The 15,917-nt window shown below is 39.5% G+C and overlaps 2 protein-coding genes across 2 annotated transcripts; one reads left to right on the forward strand and one right to left on the reverse strand.

Annotated features, from left to right (window-relative positions):
• Positions 1-6: 6 nt before the first annotated feature.
• On the forward strand, positions 7-5,543 carry tmem45b (transmembrane protein 45B). Its single transcript, XM_022190525.2, has 6 exons — positions 7-396; positions 2,102-2,299; positions 2,381-2,593; positions 2,937-3,121; positions 3,311-3,453; positions 4,927-5,543. The coding sequence occupies exons 2-6, from the start codon at positions 2,110-2,112 to the stop codon at positions 5,036-5,038; spliced, it is 843 nt and encodes a 280-aa protein (XP_022046217.1). The 5' UTR covers positions 7-396; positions 2,102-2,109; the 3' UTR covers positions 5,039-5,543.
• nfrkb (nuclear factor related to kappaB binding protein) lies at positions 5,299-14,529 on the reverse strand. The gene is made up of 26 exons (XM_051937224.1): positions 14,419-14,529; positions 13,839-13,983; positions 13,513-13,714; positions 13,280-13,407; positions 13,003-13,174; positions 12,633-12,737; positions 12,471-12,544; positions 12,312-12,393; positions 12,032-12,227; positions 11,812-11,923; positions 11,593-11,719; positions 11,410-11,487; positions 11,237-11,313; positions 11,062-11,108; positions 10,774-10,834; positions 10,506-10,680; positions 10,285-10,391; positions 10,031-10,154; positions 9,812-9,891; positions 9,412-9,608; positions 9,028-9,298; positions 8,746-8,925; positions 7,530-8,261; positions 6,511-6,617; positions 6,140-6,275; positions 5,299-5,922 (listed from the first exon to the last, which is right to left on the reverse strand). Exons 2-26 carry the CDS (start codon positions 13,962-13,964, stop codon positions 5,782-5,784), a joined length of 3,837 nt encoding a protein of 1,278 aa, XP_051793184.1. The 5' UTR covers positions 13,965-13,983; positions 14,419-14,529; the 3' UTR covers positions 5,299-5,781.
• Between the last annotated feature and the right edge of the window lie 1,388 nt (positions 14,530-15,917).

Raw genomic sequence — 15,917 nt, forward strand, 5'->3', positions numbered from 1 at the left:
TCTTTATTCACACCAAACTTATCAGAAAAAAAGCAAGTCAATGTCCATATAGTTTGCTGTGCTCTAAATGTATTTCCTCATATTTTCACACAATGGCTACACTTAAGGTGACATTTGTTGAAGTAAATGTTCTTGGTTTTAAATAAAGACCTGAATTTTAAAAAAGAAAAAAGAAAGAAAGATCTTTAGCCGGGTATTGTTTATCTGCCTGTTTCCTAAAGGGATGCACCTTGGTCGCTGAAACTAATGCAAATGAAGGGCGGGGCGATGAGCTGTGACAGTACATGTTGGAGCTGCAGGCAACAGGTGTGCGCAGTTTGCACAGACCAGAGAGCTTTCACGCTGACACCTGCGACAATTCACCCAGAACTTTGGGAATTAGCAGCAAAAAATAAGGTATGTACATTTTATCAAGCATAACTGTCAGAATAAGGGCTTATTTCAACACGTGCTACATGTAACTGGACAGTTCTGCAGCAGCTTACTTACGTTTTAAATCTATAAGCAGGCTAGAAATAATGTTTGTAATGGCTTACTTTTACAGTCTTGCATCTTTGTACCTGTATGTATCTGTTAGAAATGATGTGAAAATGTTTCAGAATGTATGAAATGTGAATGGAAGAAGCAAATGGTGCAGCCACGTCAGGTCAAGCAAGGCTAGTCAAGAAAAACTAGTCTGACTGATCATGCAGGTCTAAAACACGCCCGGACTTCATGAGCATAACAAGAGGTAGTTAGAGTCAACTATAAAAAGCTTCAACCTTGGAAAAATGATGAATCATCACTATGCTACAAAAAAAGCGTCCAATTTTACATTTCACATAAATACGTCAGTGTAACCATTTTACTGAAAGCACCTAGCATAGCAGTTTATATTTATCTGTAGCTTAGTCAGTGAATTCAGCATTTGTTGCTACAACTAAGATAGAAATTCAATAACTGTTTGGTTTGTTTGAACTTAGATGGACAGCACGATCATAGACAAAGCAGGATTGTTTGATTTGAATTTCAGTTTTGTAAAACAAATGAGCAAAACCTGCCCCGGTTGGATAAAATGCCAAGTACAAATGATTGCTCTTTTCTTTTGTATGTTTAAAACAGCAGGCAAGATTATATTATATTTATGAATTAGTAGCTATCTATATAAATGACAGTTATTCTGAAGCAACCTTTATTTTCATTATGGGTGTCTGCTCTTTTTAGTTCACTCTCTTTCCACACTTGATTACTGGGAATCATTGTGGATTAAAATGTCATAAAATAAATTTACGAGCCTGGACTTTAACCTCAAAGCTGAGACCTTTTACCTTTAAAGGAATAAAACTATTTAGTTAGAGTGATAAACAGTGTTATGTACACTGTAAAAAATATTTAAAAGGAAAGCAAAAAAGGAATAATTTAACAGATGATTTAAAAAATAGACAAAACTGTTAAATTCAAGTTTACCACTGTAATTTTTTTTTTTTAAATGACATAGTTGGTGGCAATTAGCATTGGTTCCATAATTCTAGATGTATTGGTGAATGACATATCTTTCATAGCTGCAACAGTTTTCAAAAAAACAAACAAAATGCTGAATAAAAGTGATTTCATTACTGTATATTTTCAATAAGTATTGTAAGCTGTCACACATGATTTTACAGTTTCTCCAAAGTAAATCCATTTGTAAGATTTTGCTGTAAAGTTACAAGTGAATCTGTTATTGACATGATTTAAAAACAACAATACACTCCTGCAAACTGAAGCCAAATTCCTCCTTTTACAGCACTATTGACGTTTGACACGATTTGTTAGATCAAATTATACATCAAAACCAAACTAATCATGACCATTTTTGTGACGCTATTATTTGTATTCTAGTATCACTTGACCACGTTTGTTGGTGTTTTCACTGTTTTTTCACGTGTAAGTTCATTAAACATTAAAAAGGCAAACAAATACACATGATCTTAAGTAAAATTAAGGCCAGAAAGGGTTTTATAATTTTATAAATTTGCTGTGTCTTTTTTTTAGGACGGCTTATTTTCCATTAATTTGAATATTACCAGCTTAACAGTAATGTATGTATGACATTTCAAAGGTATACTCTTTATGTTTCCAGGCCTAGGAATGGCCAACTTTGGAGGACATGCCATCCCGGGCAGTTTTTTCCTCATCTATGGCTTTTGGCTGACGGTGAAACACATTCTCCAACACTACTGGAGGAAGAATCAGCTTAAAGGAAGACGAGCTATGCCGCCTTTATTTAAAAGAATGGAATACTTCGAAGGAGGATTCACAATCTTTGCCTCGTTTGTTGGTCAGTTTTCCTCAAAGTCTGTCTCCATCACTTAAGCGTGTTCCCGCCTCGTGTCACTTACCTGATGTTGTCCTGTCACAGGTATTATGGTGGAACAGTTTGTGGTGGACGGGCCTCATGCTCACCTCTTCGACTACGAGAACGGTACCTGGGTCAAGCTGATGAACTGGCAGCACAGCACTATGTATCTGTTCTTTTTGATTTTTGGGATAGCTTTAGTTGCCAGTACAGCATCCAAAATGCTGCCAGTTGGTATCGATCGGCTCACTCTCTCCATTGCACTTTTTGTTGAAGGTAAGCCTCAAGGAAGTCAGGTTTTAGTTACACGTTTGCTCACATGCCCTTGTTTTCCGACTCTTGTTTTTGATCTTTTTACTGTTCTGTTTTTCTTTTAATAATTGACCTTGTTTTCTGACTTCTGTTTTTGATCTCTTTACTGTTCTAACCTTTTTTTTTTTTTAATGATTTCATAAATGTTTTCTTTTTTCTTTTAATAATTGTCATCCTCTGTTCTTAATGTCTTTGTAAAGCACTTTGAATCGCCTCGTTGTTGAAATGTGCTATATAAATAAATTTGCCTTGCCTTGCCTTCATGCTCATTTGAACTGTGTCATTCTGTGTCTCCCCTGCGATCCAGGGTTCCTGTTCTATTACCACGTGCACAATCGCGCCCCTCTGGATGCTCACATCCACTCCCTGCTGCTGGCGGCAGTGTTCAGTGGATCAGCCAGCACCATGTTGGAGGTGTTCATACGAGACAACATCATTCTGGAGCTGCTCAGGGCATGTCTGTTCATCCTGCAGGGTTCATGGTTCTACCAGGCGAGTAGCAAAATGAGACGCTCAGTAAGCCGTAACGTGTGAAGAGTCAAATGTAGAGTTTTCAGAGCCACTATCAATTCTTACCACACAATGATGTGTCATAGTGGCGTCGCACCTATTAAACACGATGTCTAGTAATGTGAACACCTATAATTGTCAGATTTCTTTATCAACGGTTTGTCATTCCAGATTGGATTTGTACTTTACCCCCTACGTGGACCAGACTGGGACTTAAAGCTGCACGACAACGTCATGTTTGTCACAATGTGCTTCTGCTGGCATTTAGCTATTGCTCTGCTCCTAGTGGCTTGCACCTCATCTGTGGTTTGGTTGTAAGTATCCCATCCTTTACCTATGCAGGCTTTAAAACTAAAATCAGTAGTTTAGTTAATGGCCACCGTAGGGGTATGCAGAGCAGGATAAAACATGAATAAATAAAAAAAATCCACTTCTTTGCTTACAAGATGGCTACATGGCCTATATTTATAAAAAAAGATATATTACCTCAGGTCGTCATTCTGTTAAATGTAGAACAAGTTAACATTTCAGCCTATATATTTCCCCACTGTGGGATCAATAAAGTTTATCTTATTTTGTGCCAGAGAAGTGATTGGTTAATGAAAAAGTATTTGGGTAAGATGGGATGATTTCACAGGTTCCCTTTTCAGACTAGCAGCTGTGATTAATTGTACAGGAAGAGGAAGTAAATAAAAGCAGGTTTGTTTTTCTCATTGTGAGGAAATATTCACTAGCAGGTCATTCAAGTTACTGGTCTCTGAAAGTCTGTTAGTGCTACCAACTATGCTAAAAAAAAACACTCAGTTTGATTCACATAAAGGGCAAACTCTTGGACTGTTAATACTGATATAATGAAAAGAAAAAAATATGAAAGAAGAAATTGAATGTTCACTCTAAATGTAAATACAAAAGCCTATCCCTCCGGACAACCTACCTGAAAGTTCTATTCGTGTTTACATTTTTAAGTAGACAAACTACCACATATTTGAAGAAAATACTGTTTGGTTGAACGATTTCTTTAGCATCTTGTTAATATTTAGTTTTAATAAACAGTAGAAAATAAGGTTTTCTCTGAACAGAGAGCATGTCCTTTTGCCTTTTATTCTGCTCTTTTAAACTTTCTTTGAAGTAAAGTTTCTATAGTCAACATGGTTTTGTTTACATTCAACATTTCTCACCAAACTACACTAACTGTGCAGGAAGATCAGATGATTACTGTCGTAGCCTCTTAAGACCTGAGCTTAGGCTGGGCTTGCATTTTAGATTTCTTCTAGTTTTTTTTTGGATAAGGAGTAATCAATAAGTGAAATAGCTGATTATTGTGTTATGTATTTATATTATTATTATTAATAATGTTGTTGTTACTAACAATATGCTCTTTCTGGGGGAAAAAAAAGTCCTTATATGTGGCCGGCGGGTCTTAGCAGGTCAAACAACTGCTTAAAGGGTTTAAAGGCCTTAAGGATATTTGCATACGCCTTTGAATACACAAATTTGCCTTCTTCTTCTTGTACTTCACTGGTGCATTAATACTTTTTGCAATCCTCTGCAGTCGGTAGAAATGTATGCACATCTCTGCAGCATGAATTCTGATCAAAACGTACAGCTCTATTTATTGAGTTTGTCTATATTTAGAATATGTGGCTTTTCTTGCAAGATACGCATGCGGGAACACATTCGTGATTCATGAATTGTGAGAAAATGGAGGAAAATCTGTTGTGTACTCCGTCTGCAGTTTGTTTTTATTTTTTTTGTTTAATTAAAGTCTTTTTGTCTTGTTCCAATAGGACTTTGACAAGATTCTCAGCAGAGAGCCGGGACATAGAGATCGGAATGCGAAACACATCCCCAAAAACAGGCTCTCAGAAGGCTTTACTTGAGGAGTCAGAGGAAGAGTGAAGGCATCACTGTGATTCTTTAAATTGTACTGAAATTAGATTTCATTTTCTATGTTAAGAAAAAAAAAATCTATGCTCTATAAAGGTTTTGCACAATGTACTACAGATGTTTTTTGTACAAAAAAATAACAACCAAATGTTTTTAAATGTGATCGGTTACCATTCTTTGTTCAAATATTTTGTAAGTTTAGAAATGTAATTTTGTAACCTGAAATGCTTGGTGTGTGTGTGTAAAGTCTGCTGTCAAATTAAATCCAACGCTTTGTAAGAGAACAAATAGTATATTTACAAGTAAATCACAAACACTAAAATAAGTCAGAACAACTCCCACTTACTGCATATTTGCTAACAATACCTCATATGAAACATTTAAAGATGTGACAAACAGAACTGAGAAATTAGTTCTTTACAGAGTTAGTCAACCACTGAAGGAAAGAACAAACCTCGCAGTGGAATTTCTATGCAAAGACTGCGATCTGCCTTATTATTGTTACAATTTCTTTTAAGTATAACAATGAAAAAACTGAAATTCCGGAGATTTTGTTGACAGACAAATTTCAGAATGAGACATGATGCTAGTTACCTGGAAATCATGCAAATCTGAACACAAGTCCAGGGTCAATGATTGAGGAAAAATTAGAGCTTTGTGGGCATTATCCAACTTCCAACAATAAAACAAACACATAATTCTTAACATATATAACACACTGGACCTAAGATTCATTGATACCCAACAACATGAGATCACTGTTGAGGAGCAGGGGGAGGATCAGGGGCACATTTGGGTGAAGGTGCCGTCGTAACTACAACTGTTGAAACGGATTTCGGGGAGCCTGTTGCCATGTGCTGCTGGAGCTGCTGCGCCTGAACTGTCTGGATACGAACCTGAGAGAAGAAAGAAACCGTAGAAGAATCTGTGTGCATTTTACATGGCTAAAAGTTAGCATGTGAGCGATGTTCAATCAACATCACAGCATTATGTCCCGCATAAAAACTGGTCTTGAATGAACAGGTGCAATAAAATACATTACTCCATTTTGTTGATGACACTGTCTGTCAATAGCAAAATAAAAACATCGTGTAAAGTGAAATGCATGATAACCTGTGTGGCCTGTCCTTGCTGCTGGAGCTGCTGAAACTGCTGCGCCGTGACGAAACTGACTGGTTTGTTTCCCGCGATCAGCTTCGTTCCAGCCGGCATAGTGGTCAGGATGATGTTCCTGCCAAGGCTGCTGATACTGCTCAGAAAGGAGATGAAAAGCACTCAAAATGTCAGTTTTCTGTCTCATAAGTGTAGAAAACTAAAATGACAAAGACATGTATTCAAGAGGCTTTAAAATGGAAACTTTTGTCACTATGGCGTAAACAAAAATTATTTTAAGATAGTTGCTGTCTCACTGCAACTAATTTGATCTTCTGAGTTTAATCTACACGTTGAGATTCTGTATTTGTTCAATACTTTTGCAGACTTACTTTGTGTTAAGGCTCCCCTTCACAATGGGTGTCGTCACAACACTTTTGCTCTTCAGCGGTTGGTTGAGGACAGAGAGAGGCACAGTGATCCGCGCAGGTAGTTTCCCCTACAGAATCAAAGAAAAGGATTGTTCTTGTGTCATGTGACTTTTAGCGAGCATGGTTAAGTACCAAAGCAACGATGCAGAGTTTCTTCAATAAATAATGGAGAACGCAGTGACAAAGTCAAAATGCCCATTGCTGAGAATGCGCTAATATACACCATTCAGTACAGCACATGATTAAAAATGCAACAACTCACAGCCCAGTTGATTTAATTATTGGAAGTAGACTTTGTGTTTGGAGACAGTGAATGACATATTGATGCATTCCTTACTGATGAGTTTCTAGTTGCTCTGGTTAAACTATACAAATCAATACATTATCTGTCCAGAGAGGCGTTTAGCAGGAACCATCCAATGCAGGAAGTCACAGTTCCTGATCAAAACTAATTAAATTGCAGTCACAGATCTAAATACAGATTGTGTTTGCAGTCAGCTCTCATATCACTCTGGCATCTAACTGTAACTAAAGTCACAACTTTACAGATTTTAATTTTCAGCAGCACTAAAAACAAATAATATCTGCATTGTTTGACAGGACAGAAAGAGGAAGTTGTTGGCAAACTTAAACCTCAGTGCGAGGCTTGTCATATATTGATATACTTTAAACTGGGTATGTGACCTAGACAAACATTTGGTTGACTTTATACAACAAAGTATACACAACAACAGCCTCGTCAGCATCACTTATACTGTGTGATCTAGTGATCTGTCAGTAAAAACCTAAATCTGCCTCTTACTGTACATGTACATCAAGAAAAATGTAACCTGGTTGCCAAAAACTGACATTCTTAGTCAAAAATATAAAGTGTAGATTTCTGGTGTATTACCACAATCATAATATAAACTGTACGCTCACTGAAAGGGAATGATTTACACTGATTTCCTTAAAAAATGCGCAGTAAATAACTGCCTTACCGTTTGTGTAGTAACAACTGTAGCAGGGACTTGCCGCACAGCAGCTGTAGCTGTTCCCAGTGTCAGAGGTGAGCCTGAAGCTCCAGGAGCCACTGTGATCCCCTTCGCACCAGCAACAACACTGGCAGCCATTGTCACTACGTTAGCACATGTGGACGCGGTGAGTGGTTTGCTGCCAGTGGTGGTTGTCATTGTGATGGTCTGACCCTGTTTCTGTGGGATCACACCAAGGCCTGGCATTATCCGAATGGTGGCGCCACTCTTGTCAGGAGAGGTCACGGTGGAGAAGGTCCTAGATTTTTGATCAGCGACACTGACGGCCAACGTGGGCATCAAACGTATGGCCGTGTCTCCTGCTGCCTTCAGCAAGGTCGAGGTGACGGGGCCTGCTTTAGTGGTCTGTACATCGCCTGTACAGGACGAAGCACTGGAGGCAGAGGACGGTGAAGGGTGGGGTGGCGTCACATGAAGAGTAGCCGATATGCTCTTGCTTCCTGAGGCAGCAGTGCCCAAAAAGTCAGATGTCAGTTTGACAGTTGCAACTGGAGATTTGGTAAGAGTTGCCATCATATCTGGGGTGATCCGCAGCACTGTCTGGCCTTTAGCATCTGTGGTAATGGAGGATGGCGGGAGGCGTAAGACATCTTTACCCTGGATACGAAGGTTTGTAGCCGTAATTGGAATTCCTGCTCCTCCTGGAGTCTTCATTCCTAGTTGTCCTGTGATGGAAACCTGTAAAGCAAACATATGTAACCCACCAACAGATAAATCTTGTGATCATTAACACGATGAATTACCTTTGTTACTTATTTAAGATATGGATTTTTTTCTCTAACAGTCATCTCCTTTACCTGTAGACTTGTTCCTCATATGGAGACAAAGACTGAATTAAACTGAATTAAATTAAACTAAACATAAACCCTCATTTCTTTTCGTGCACTGTCAAACTATAGGTGGAGTTATATGAGGACTTAGTTTTATTTTCTGGCTTCTCATTAGTATTTAGCAATCCGTGTTCTTCGAGTGAAATGTATTTATTTATTAACATGCAGACAGTTTGTTGAAGCTTTAGGATGGAGCTTCTCCACATTCTCTTAAAAGGGTGCAATGACTAATTTCAAGCCTGGTGGAGATGTTCTTGCAGATGAAGACTGTTAGGCCCAACTAGTAGTCAACTTAACTGACTAAATATTACAGTTCAAACAAACTGCTTCACCTGTTTGATGTTTGGACTGGCGACTCCTTGTAGCACAGCCGGTGACGTGGGGTTGTTAGCGGGGCTACCAGGTGATCCGGTTTGAGGTTTGGCCACAGTTACAGTTGACACAGACAGAGTTGTTGGAACCTGAACTGGACTACTAGCAGACTGACTCCTTAGAGGCACAGACACTACCGCCTAATGATGCAAAAAAACACAGAGAGAATTAATTATAAATACGCATATGCAAAACAAACAGGGATGCCTGTGTTGCATTTACCTATTAGTTGTTCTGTTTACCTGTGAAATGCCCTTGGCTGCCACTGACACTGGCATCCTGATCTGGTGAGGGGTCTGATGTACCAGCGTCGCTTGCTGGCTTCCTGCTGAAGAACCCAGACCTGGTTGAGCAGAAACCACTCGTACCTGAGGGAGAGAGCCTGTCGCCAGGTGACTCACTATCCGAGCGGCATGCTGGGATGTAACTGGCTGTGAAGCTGGTGGACAAGCCTGGCTGGTGGGTAAGATGGTTCCCAGCTGAGGCAACGAGGGAGGAGACACAAGAAGAACACTGGAGGAGCAAGAGGGGCAAGAGAAGAGTCAGTTTCAAATCGCACAGATGAAAAATAAGTGTATGTATTGTACAAGATAAATGAGAGGAAAAAAATATTGTGTCCCACTGACCCTGGGCTGGATTTGATTGCATCTGGGACTCCAGTCTTTGTTGGCGTGGTGGCTGTGCAGGGCAGGGGTGACTTGGGGGTTCCAGGTGTGTTTGGAGTGGGTGTTGTAGGAAGAGGTGACATGGGATTAGAGCCTATATCCTGCCCTGCCTCCAGACATCCCGGGGTTTTGCTGCCTCCATCTTTACTTCCAGGCTTCTAAAACATAAATATGGATCAAGATTCATACAAATACACAGCAAATTTGGTTTCAGGCACAATACAATTGAAAGCAACTTCAAATTCCAAGAGGTACATGACTCATTTCACTGCACTAGCACAGTCACTGTGTTTTGTAAACAGTAAAACAGCAGATGCAGCTCAGTGGTTTTTCTGTAGTAAAACGAAGGCAGTGAACTCACAGGCTTAGATGTTGGTTTAGGTTTCTGCTGTAAAGCTTTTCTTGCTTTTGCAGCTGCAGCTTGTGCCTGGTGGATTCTCTCTGAGTGGAACAAAGACAAAAGCCACTCTGTATGTGTTGCCTACAAAACTACAGGATTAGAGAAATTTAGATTTCTTAAGAAAACTTGATAAAATTAGACAGCTCAGTGATAAAGTGTGTTTTGCACATTGTTGCTTACCAAACTCCTCCTGACTGCGATGGCGGTGCAGGTAAATCCACAGTTTGCGGCCAATGTCATACTTCACACAGGGGTCTTTCTCATAGTGAAGTCTATCTAAAGCCCCACTGACAACTGTATTCACCTAAATAGAAAACAAAGCAACAGTTTAAAAGGCAGCATCGACCACAGAGAAGTGGGAAAACAAGGCAGACACAAAGATAAATCTTCCACAAACCTGACAGATTACTCAAATGACAGTAACACCGCCATACCTGTGCACTAGTGACATCTGGAGCAAGAAACTGTGAATCTTTCAGCAGTTCACAGATCTCTGCCCTCGTTCCCTCTCCATTGGGTAACCTGGCTGCTGCATCCCGCACTAGAATGACAGAAATTACGGTAAATTCAGAACTATGTTGGTGGTTTTCTTTCTGCACGCAACAGTCCAACAACACTCAGAATCAGAATCAACTGGAAAAACGTAAATTCGAACCCAGAGAGAGAATGGTGACGTATGGGGGCCGGTCTGAGCGGAGCAGTGTGTGCTCTCTGGCTTTGTTGAGAGACATCTCCTTATCAAACACCCCTTTAACGGGGCCCACCACAGATTCAAAACCGTGCATCCTGAAGGTGAAAGCTTTGTGTGGCTGATTGTATCGTTGCTGCTCCTAAGAAACACACAAAAAGTATGTTGATTTACAGAGTTCATGTCAGGAAAAAAGAGGCAAAATGTTATAAATATTCCAGCAGCTTAAACAAACCTGAACTTGAAACACTTGTTTCTCATCTCCAGTACTGGGCCGCACCACATAATCGGTTGAACTGCATAAAAAGAGACATTACAGTCCTCAGTAATAATTCTGTCAATGCAGGACAAGTAAAGAATGAACGATTAACTGCTTACATTACCGTTAACACTAATCCCTTTGTAAAGTTCAAAATAAGAAATAGCTTGTTTTGTCTGAGCACAAATCTAAAGAAACCAAACAATATTAACATATGAGCAGAAATGTCATGCTGGCATCACTTTCTGAATCCCTGAAACTTACAGTCTTGGTGTAGGAGACGTCATCTCTAACATGTCTTCATTTTCTGTCTGTGGAAAATTAAAAAAGCCTTTTAAACCACAGTGACAAACAAAAAATTGAAACCATAAATAAAGCATAGCATAACACAAACTGTAAGGTTAGACCGGAAAGTCAGTTTGGTATATAATATTTATACCTTGACAACAAAATCTTTGGAGTCCAGCCACAGCTGACAGAGTGCACTGAGATCCTTCTCTGTATCCTGTGTCGGTCCTAAAACACAGCATCTATGTAAATCTCTACAAATGGAGTCATCCTAAACACCAAACACTACATCAACCAGGCATTTTGACAGTCGAAACCTCTTACCAATCCACCTCCACTGCTGAGATTCATCTACAAATTCCACAAATGGAGAAAAGCCGCTGGGGAGTGCCATCATGCCATCTGATCAACAAACAAGCCAGAGTGGAGAAAATAAAAAAGACGGCTATTTTTAGTAACACAGGATGGAAAATGATCATTTTAGTGTGAGTCACCACAGCTACTTACCTTTAGTCTCTCCTCCAAGAAACTGCAGGGCTTGGAGAACCAAGTCAGACCAACATGAGGCAGATGAAAACCACACATTGAGGGAACTGGCTGGAGAGGACTGCCACATTTGAACTTTCTCTTCCAACTGAGGGATCAATTAGTGGTGTTATAATGTATAGTGTGTGAAATGTGACGCATTTCTGTAAATACATGCGAGACTGTGAAATGAGTGCATACCGTTAAAGTACTGGCAAGACATTCTGCCCTTAAGATGTTTTCCAGCAAGCTGAAGAAACTGACAGCTATTTCCTCAACTATAACCGGGCTGCTCTGACACTCCTCCACAATTCTGCAATAATAATGGTTCTTTGCTTTAGTCTGAGGAAACAGCAGACTCAATAAATACATCCAGACAATACTGTAAATATTGTTGACAACAGTGTGGCTCTAGACTCACTCCTCTTTGATGTTCTGCAGTGGAGTAGACGGTGTGTCAGGAAGGGAGTTGATGAGGTTCACTGGTGGAGCTGACGGAGTGTCTGAAGGTGCAAGAGTTTCACATGGATCTTCAGATTCCACTTTTATTGTCCTCAGTTTCTTCTTCCTTCTCTCATCTCTCATCTTCTTCTTAGGCAGAGACAGATCGAAGAGTGCTGGGAGATAAAAACAAATAAACACATCAACTCTGAGCCATGAAGTCAACGTCTTATTCTAAATTACACAGATATTTTACTCACGCATGGTCCCCTTCCGACCAATATTTGCCCTTGAAAGTATGTCTCCGAGGTGAATGTCAGAGGTTATCAAGTCTGGATGGTCCTGAGGAAACCGACCATTAGTGACATACTGTACAAGATTAAATCGAACCTGTTCATTATTGTCTTTTCATTACTTACTGGCTGCCGTTTTCTCTTCTCCCGATGGTTTTGCAGCATGACTTTCAAGTCATGCTCACCTAGTTCTATTTTTTCTAAAAAAATATATGTATTTTTAATCATTATATCATCTGTGCTCTAATATTACAGCAACATAATCTCGAAAAAGCATAAATCACTGACCGGTAGTCTTCATGTCTTGGGTGGACAGGCTGGGAAGAACTCTGAGTGAAACAGTGGGTGTTGGAGAGGATGGGGACTGAGGTGCTGGAGTCCATGATAATATGTCTGCAAGCACATGCAATAAACCATGCTAATGAAGAGATACAGTAAACTTCATGAAGCAGATTTTCAAGACTTAATTCAGATAATCTTGTAATGTATTTAATTGATGCCTGACTCTATGTAGCTCTCACTATTTTTACATTCTTTTTTATATTCAGCTACAGGATTTTACTTCTGTATCAGCTTATGAACTCCTATTTTAGATATGGGCTTTAGCAATGAAAAAAAACTATTATAAGCAGCGAAACCAATCAAAAAACAGACTGACCGTCATCATCAGATGAAGCGTTGCTGTCTCCACACTCAGTTTTGACCTCCTTCATTATGCGGCTTAATCTTCTTCTCACTCTTGGCTCGCGCATTTCAGCAAGAGTCTTGGTTGGTAACCTTCTCCTTGGTGGAAAGTCCAGACTATTGTGAACTGCAAAGTCCAGCAGCTCCTGCAACAAGAACACAAATTCACACAAACTGTTTGAGGTTGTATGTTGTGTATGTCAGACTTTAAACAAAAATGACAAACAAACAAACAAACAAACAAACAAAACCTTTCTGGAGACGAGAATTTGCTTCAGCAGTCTGTGGTAATATTGTTGAAGGCAGTGCAACTGTCGTTTCTTCTGGGACTTGGCACACAATTGTCGGTATTTGACCACCTCTGGATTGAAGTAACCATCTGAGTTAGGAGAAAGAAAGTTGTGATCAGACATTGCTTCAAAAAATCTTCCTGTACAATACAATTACGTGTTGGTGGGGAAATAAGTGAGCAACTAGGAAGCACCTCTGAATAGTTTTTGTGCAAGATGAAGTGGATTTCCAAAGTTGAAATTTTTGTTGTTGAAAAGGTCACTGATGGTGCTGTCTTGCTCCACAACGTTGTTGTCGGGAAACTGTGGCAAAAACTGGCGAAGGTGCTGCCTCTGGGAATCTGACAGTACTTCACTCCAGGTGCTTTCACTCATCACAGAGAAGAAAATTTCAGGCTGTAAAAAAAAACAGAGGTAAACAGAAAAATGAAGGTATGGTTTGCCCAGTATCTTGAGCTGTAAATGATCGAAAAAGAGCAGTAAAGAGCAGCACTTCATCAGTGAGTGCAGGACAACTCACGTCCTCAAGAAGGTCCTCTGGAAGGTTAACTCTACAGTTGCCCAGCATGCACTCCTCTGTGATCTGCCCATCGTTTTCCTCTTTTGGATCAAGAGGGTCTGTAAGCATGTGTGCGAGAGCATCCATCCTTCTTCTCTGTGCCAACCTTGAAGTATGTCACAACGAAAAACACACGATTATAAAGGCTCACAAATCTTCATGATCTGCCGACTGACGCCTCTAATGCGTTTTCATCCAGTCGGTCAACTAACAAACCTTGTTTTTCTTTGAGTTTTGGATTAATTTAGGAGTTCACAGCTGCAAGCGGCTAACAATCACAAGCAAGCATTAACCAATGTCAAAACATTACTCTCTGCACGGTAACATTAAGGGAACCTAGCTTAGCTGGCTGCAAGCTCTGTTGCTCATGTAGCTTGTTAGCTTAGCAACCAGCTAAGCTAATTTATAACAGACAGTAATAAAGTTTGACTTTCTGTTTCACCTTTTTAGTGCAGATATACTATTTTGTACAGTATGTTGCTGAATACGCATACTACGACTAAATGCATAGTGCTGTTTAAAAATTGCTAAAAGGTCTTACCTGGCACTGCTCTCTGTTTTGGAAAGAAGAAGAGGGGGAACTGTTTAATCGACGCACAGTTTTCTTCTTCTATTGAAAATGGTCGCCGCTCTACTTCGACGGTTTGCTGCCCTCCACAGGAAAAAACGAGATGAGCCCTCAGTAGAGGGCAGAACCACGCCCTCTGCTGGCGAAAACCCTGTCCTCCCTTTACAACTGATGCAATATGTATCAATTTAGATCATCGTACGTATCTCCCTCCCTACTTGATCTGCTGACCTGTAACTCCACAACTGACCAGGGGACCTTAGACTGATCTTTGCCAAGTTTGATTATCCTGACTTCAGCGGTTGCAGAGATATCGGACCGGACATAACCACATACATACATACATACATACATACATACATACATACATACATACATACATACATACATACATACATACATACATACTTACCCAGCCAGATACCGCACCGAATGCAATAACCCCGCCGACGTACCCGTCGGGCGTGGTTAATAACCCCGCCGACGTACCTGTCAGGACTCCGGTGTGGTTAATAACTATTACTTTACATGTAATAATTAACACCTGATTAATAACTTATTCAGCCGTGGTACTTTCTGCTTAATTTGGTCAGTATTGTTATTCTTTACTTTCAACCCAATTCTTTGGTTAACGAATTCAGTCTCAAGAGTTATTTGCTAGAAGCTAACAGTAGTTAGCTGAGGAGATAGCTAGCTGACCTCACTTGACCTCATTTGTTAGGTTTACTTTTCTCTACTTTTCTGTAACCTGTTGTCGTGTTTCCAGTGAAAGCACTGGGGTGGTGGAGCATGTCGACAGCTGAATGTAAAGGTAAGTTATAAACTCATTCTTGAGGATGTATGTAAAATAGACAGCATGCTTGAATTAATTGCTATTACTTCATTTTTACGTTTTTATGTAACACTAGTCAAGCAGACATTTTATACTTAAAAACAGGTATGTCAATTGTTAGTTCTGTCTTGTTTACATGATACTAAAATGTAAATAATACATCTTAATAAACTATTCATGAATGTTGTTTATGCTAACACGGTTCTAATGATCACTTTAATTTTATATTGCTTTCATGTGTTTTTGTTCACAAGTAAACATTAACAACACAGCCTATTTTTTTCTCTCCTGTAACCCAAGAATACCTGGTAGGAGAAAGTTTTTTTAAAACTACTAAAAAAAATGCATAGCTGATTAGATAAATCTCAAGTATGTTAAAGTCATCATAAGGCAAATTTCAAGTATCTAAAATGATACCATCATACATATTAATTTAAAATTTCACACTGGAGAAAAGCACTGCCGCTGCAATTTGGTTATAGAATCTCATCTTAAAAACAGATTTTATGGTTGTAGTATTATTAATGTTCCTGCTTTTTGAAAGTCAAATTTTTACCTTCGTGCAATTATTTAGTGAAATAATAGTGCAAAAACAATTGTCGTAATACTGTTTGAACACTTGCAATGCTGCCTCCGTTTT

The sequence above is a fragment of the Acanthochromis polyacanthus genome, chromosome 17 (assembly GCF_021347895.1).
Source record: "Acanthochromis polyacanthus isolate Apoly-LR-REF ecotype Palm Island chromosome 17, KAUST_Apoly_ChrSc, whole genome shotgun sequence".
NCBI lineage: Eukaryota > Metazoa > Chordata > Actinopteri > Pomacentridae > Acanthochromis > Acanthochromis polyacanthus.

Coding starts and splice junctions, on each gene's coding strand:
- tmem45b (XM_022190525.2), top strand. CDS start 2,110: ATGGCCAACTTTGGAGGACATGCCATCCCGGGCAGTTTTTTCCTCATC. Junction 2,594..2,936: donor CATTGCACTTTTTGTTGAAG/GTAAGCCTCAAG, acceptor CCTGCGATCCAG/GGTTCCTGTTCTATTACCAC. Junction 3,454..4,926: donor ACCTCATCTGTGGTTTGGTT/GTAAGTATCCCA, acceptor TTGTTCCAATAG/GACTTTGACAAGATTCTCAG.
- nfrkb (XM_051937224.1), bottom strand. CDS start 13,964: ATGGATGCTCTCGCACACATGCTTACAGACCCTCTTGATCCAAAAGAG. Junction 13,715..13,838: donor CAGAGGACCTTCTTGAGGAC/GTGAGTTGTCCT, acceptor TTTTTTTTACAG/CCTGAAATTTTCTTCTCTGT. Junction 11,720..11,811: donor GTCTTGCCAGTACTTTAACG/GTATGCACTCAT, acceptor TTGATCCCTCAG/TTGGAAGAGAAAGTTCAAAT.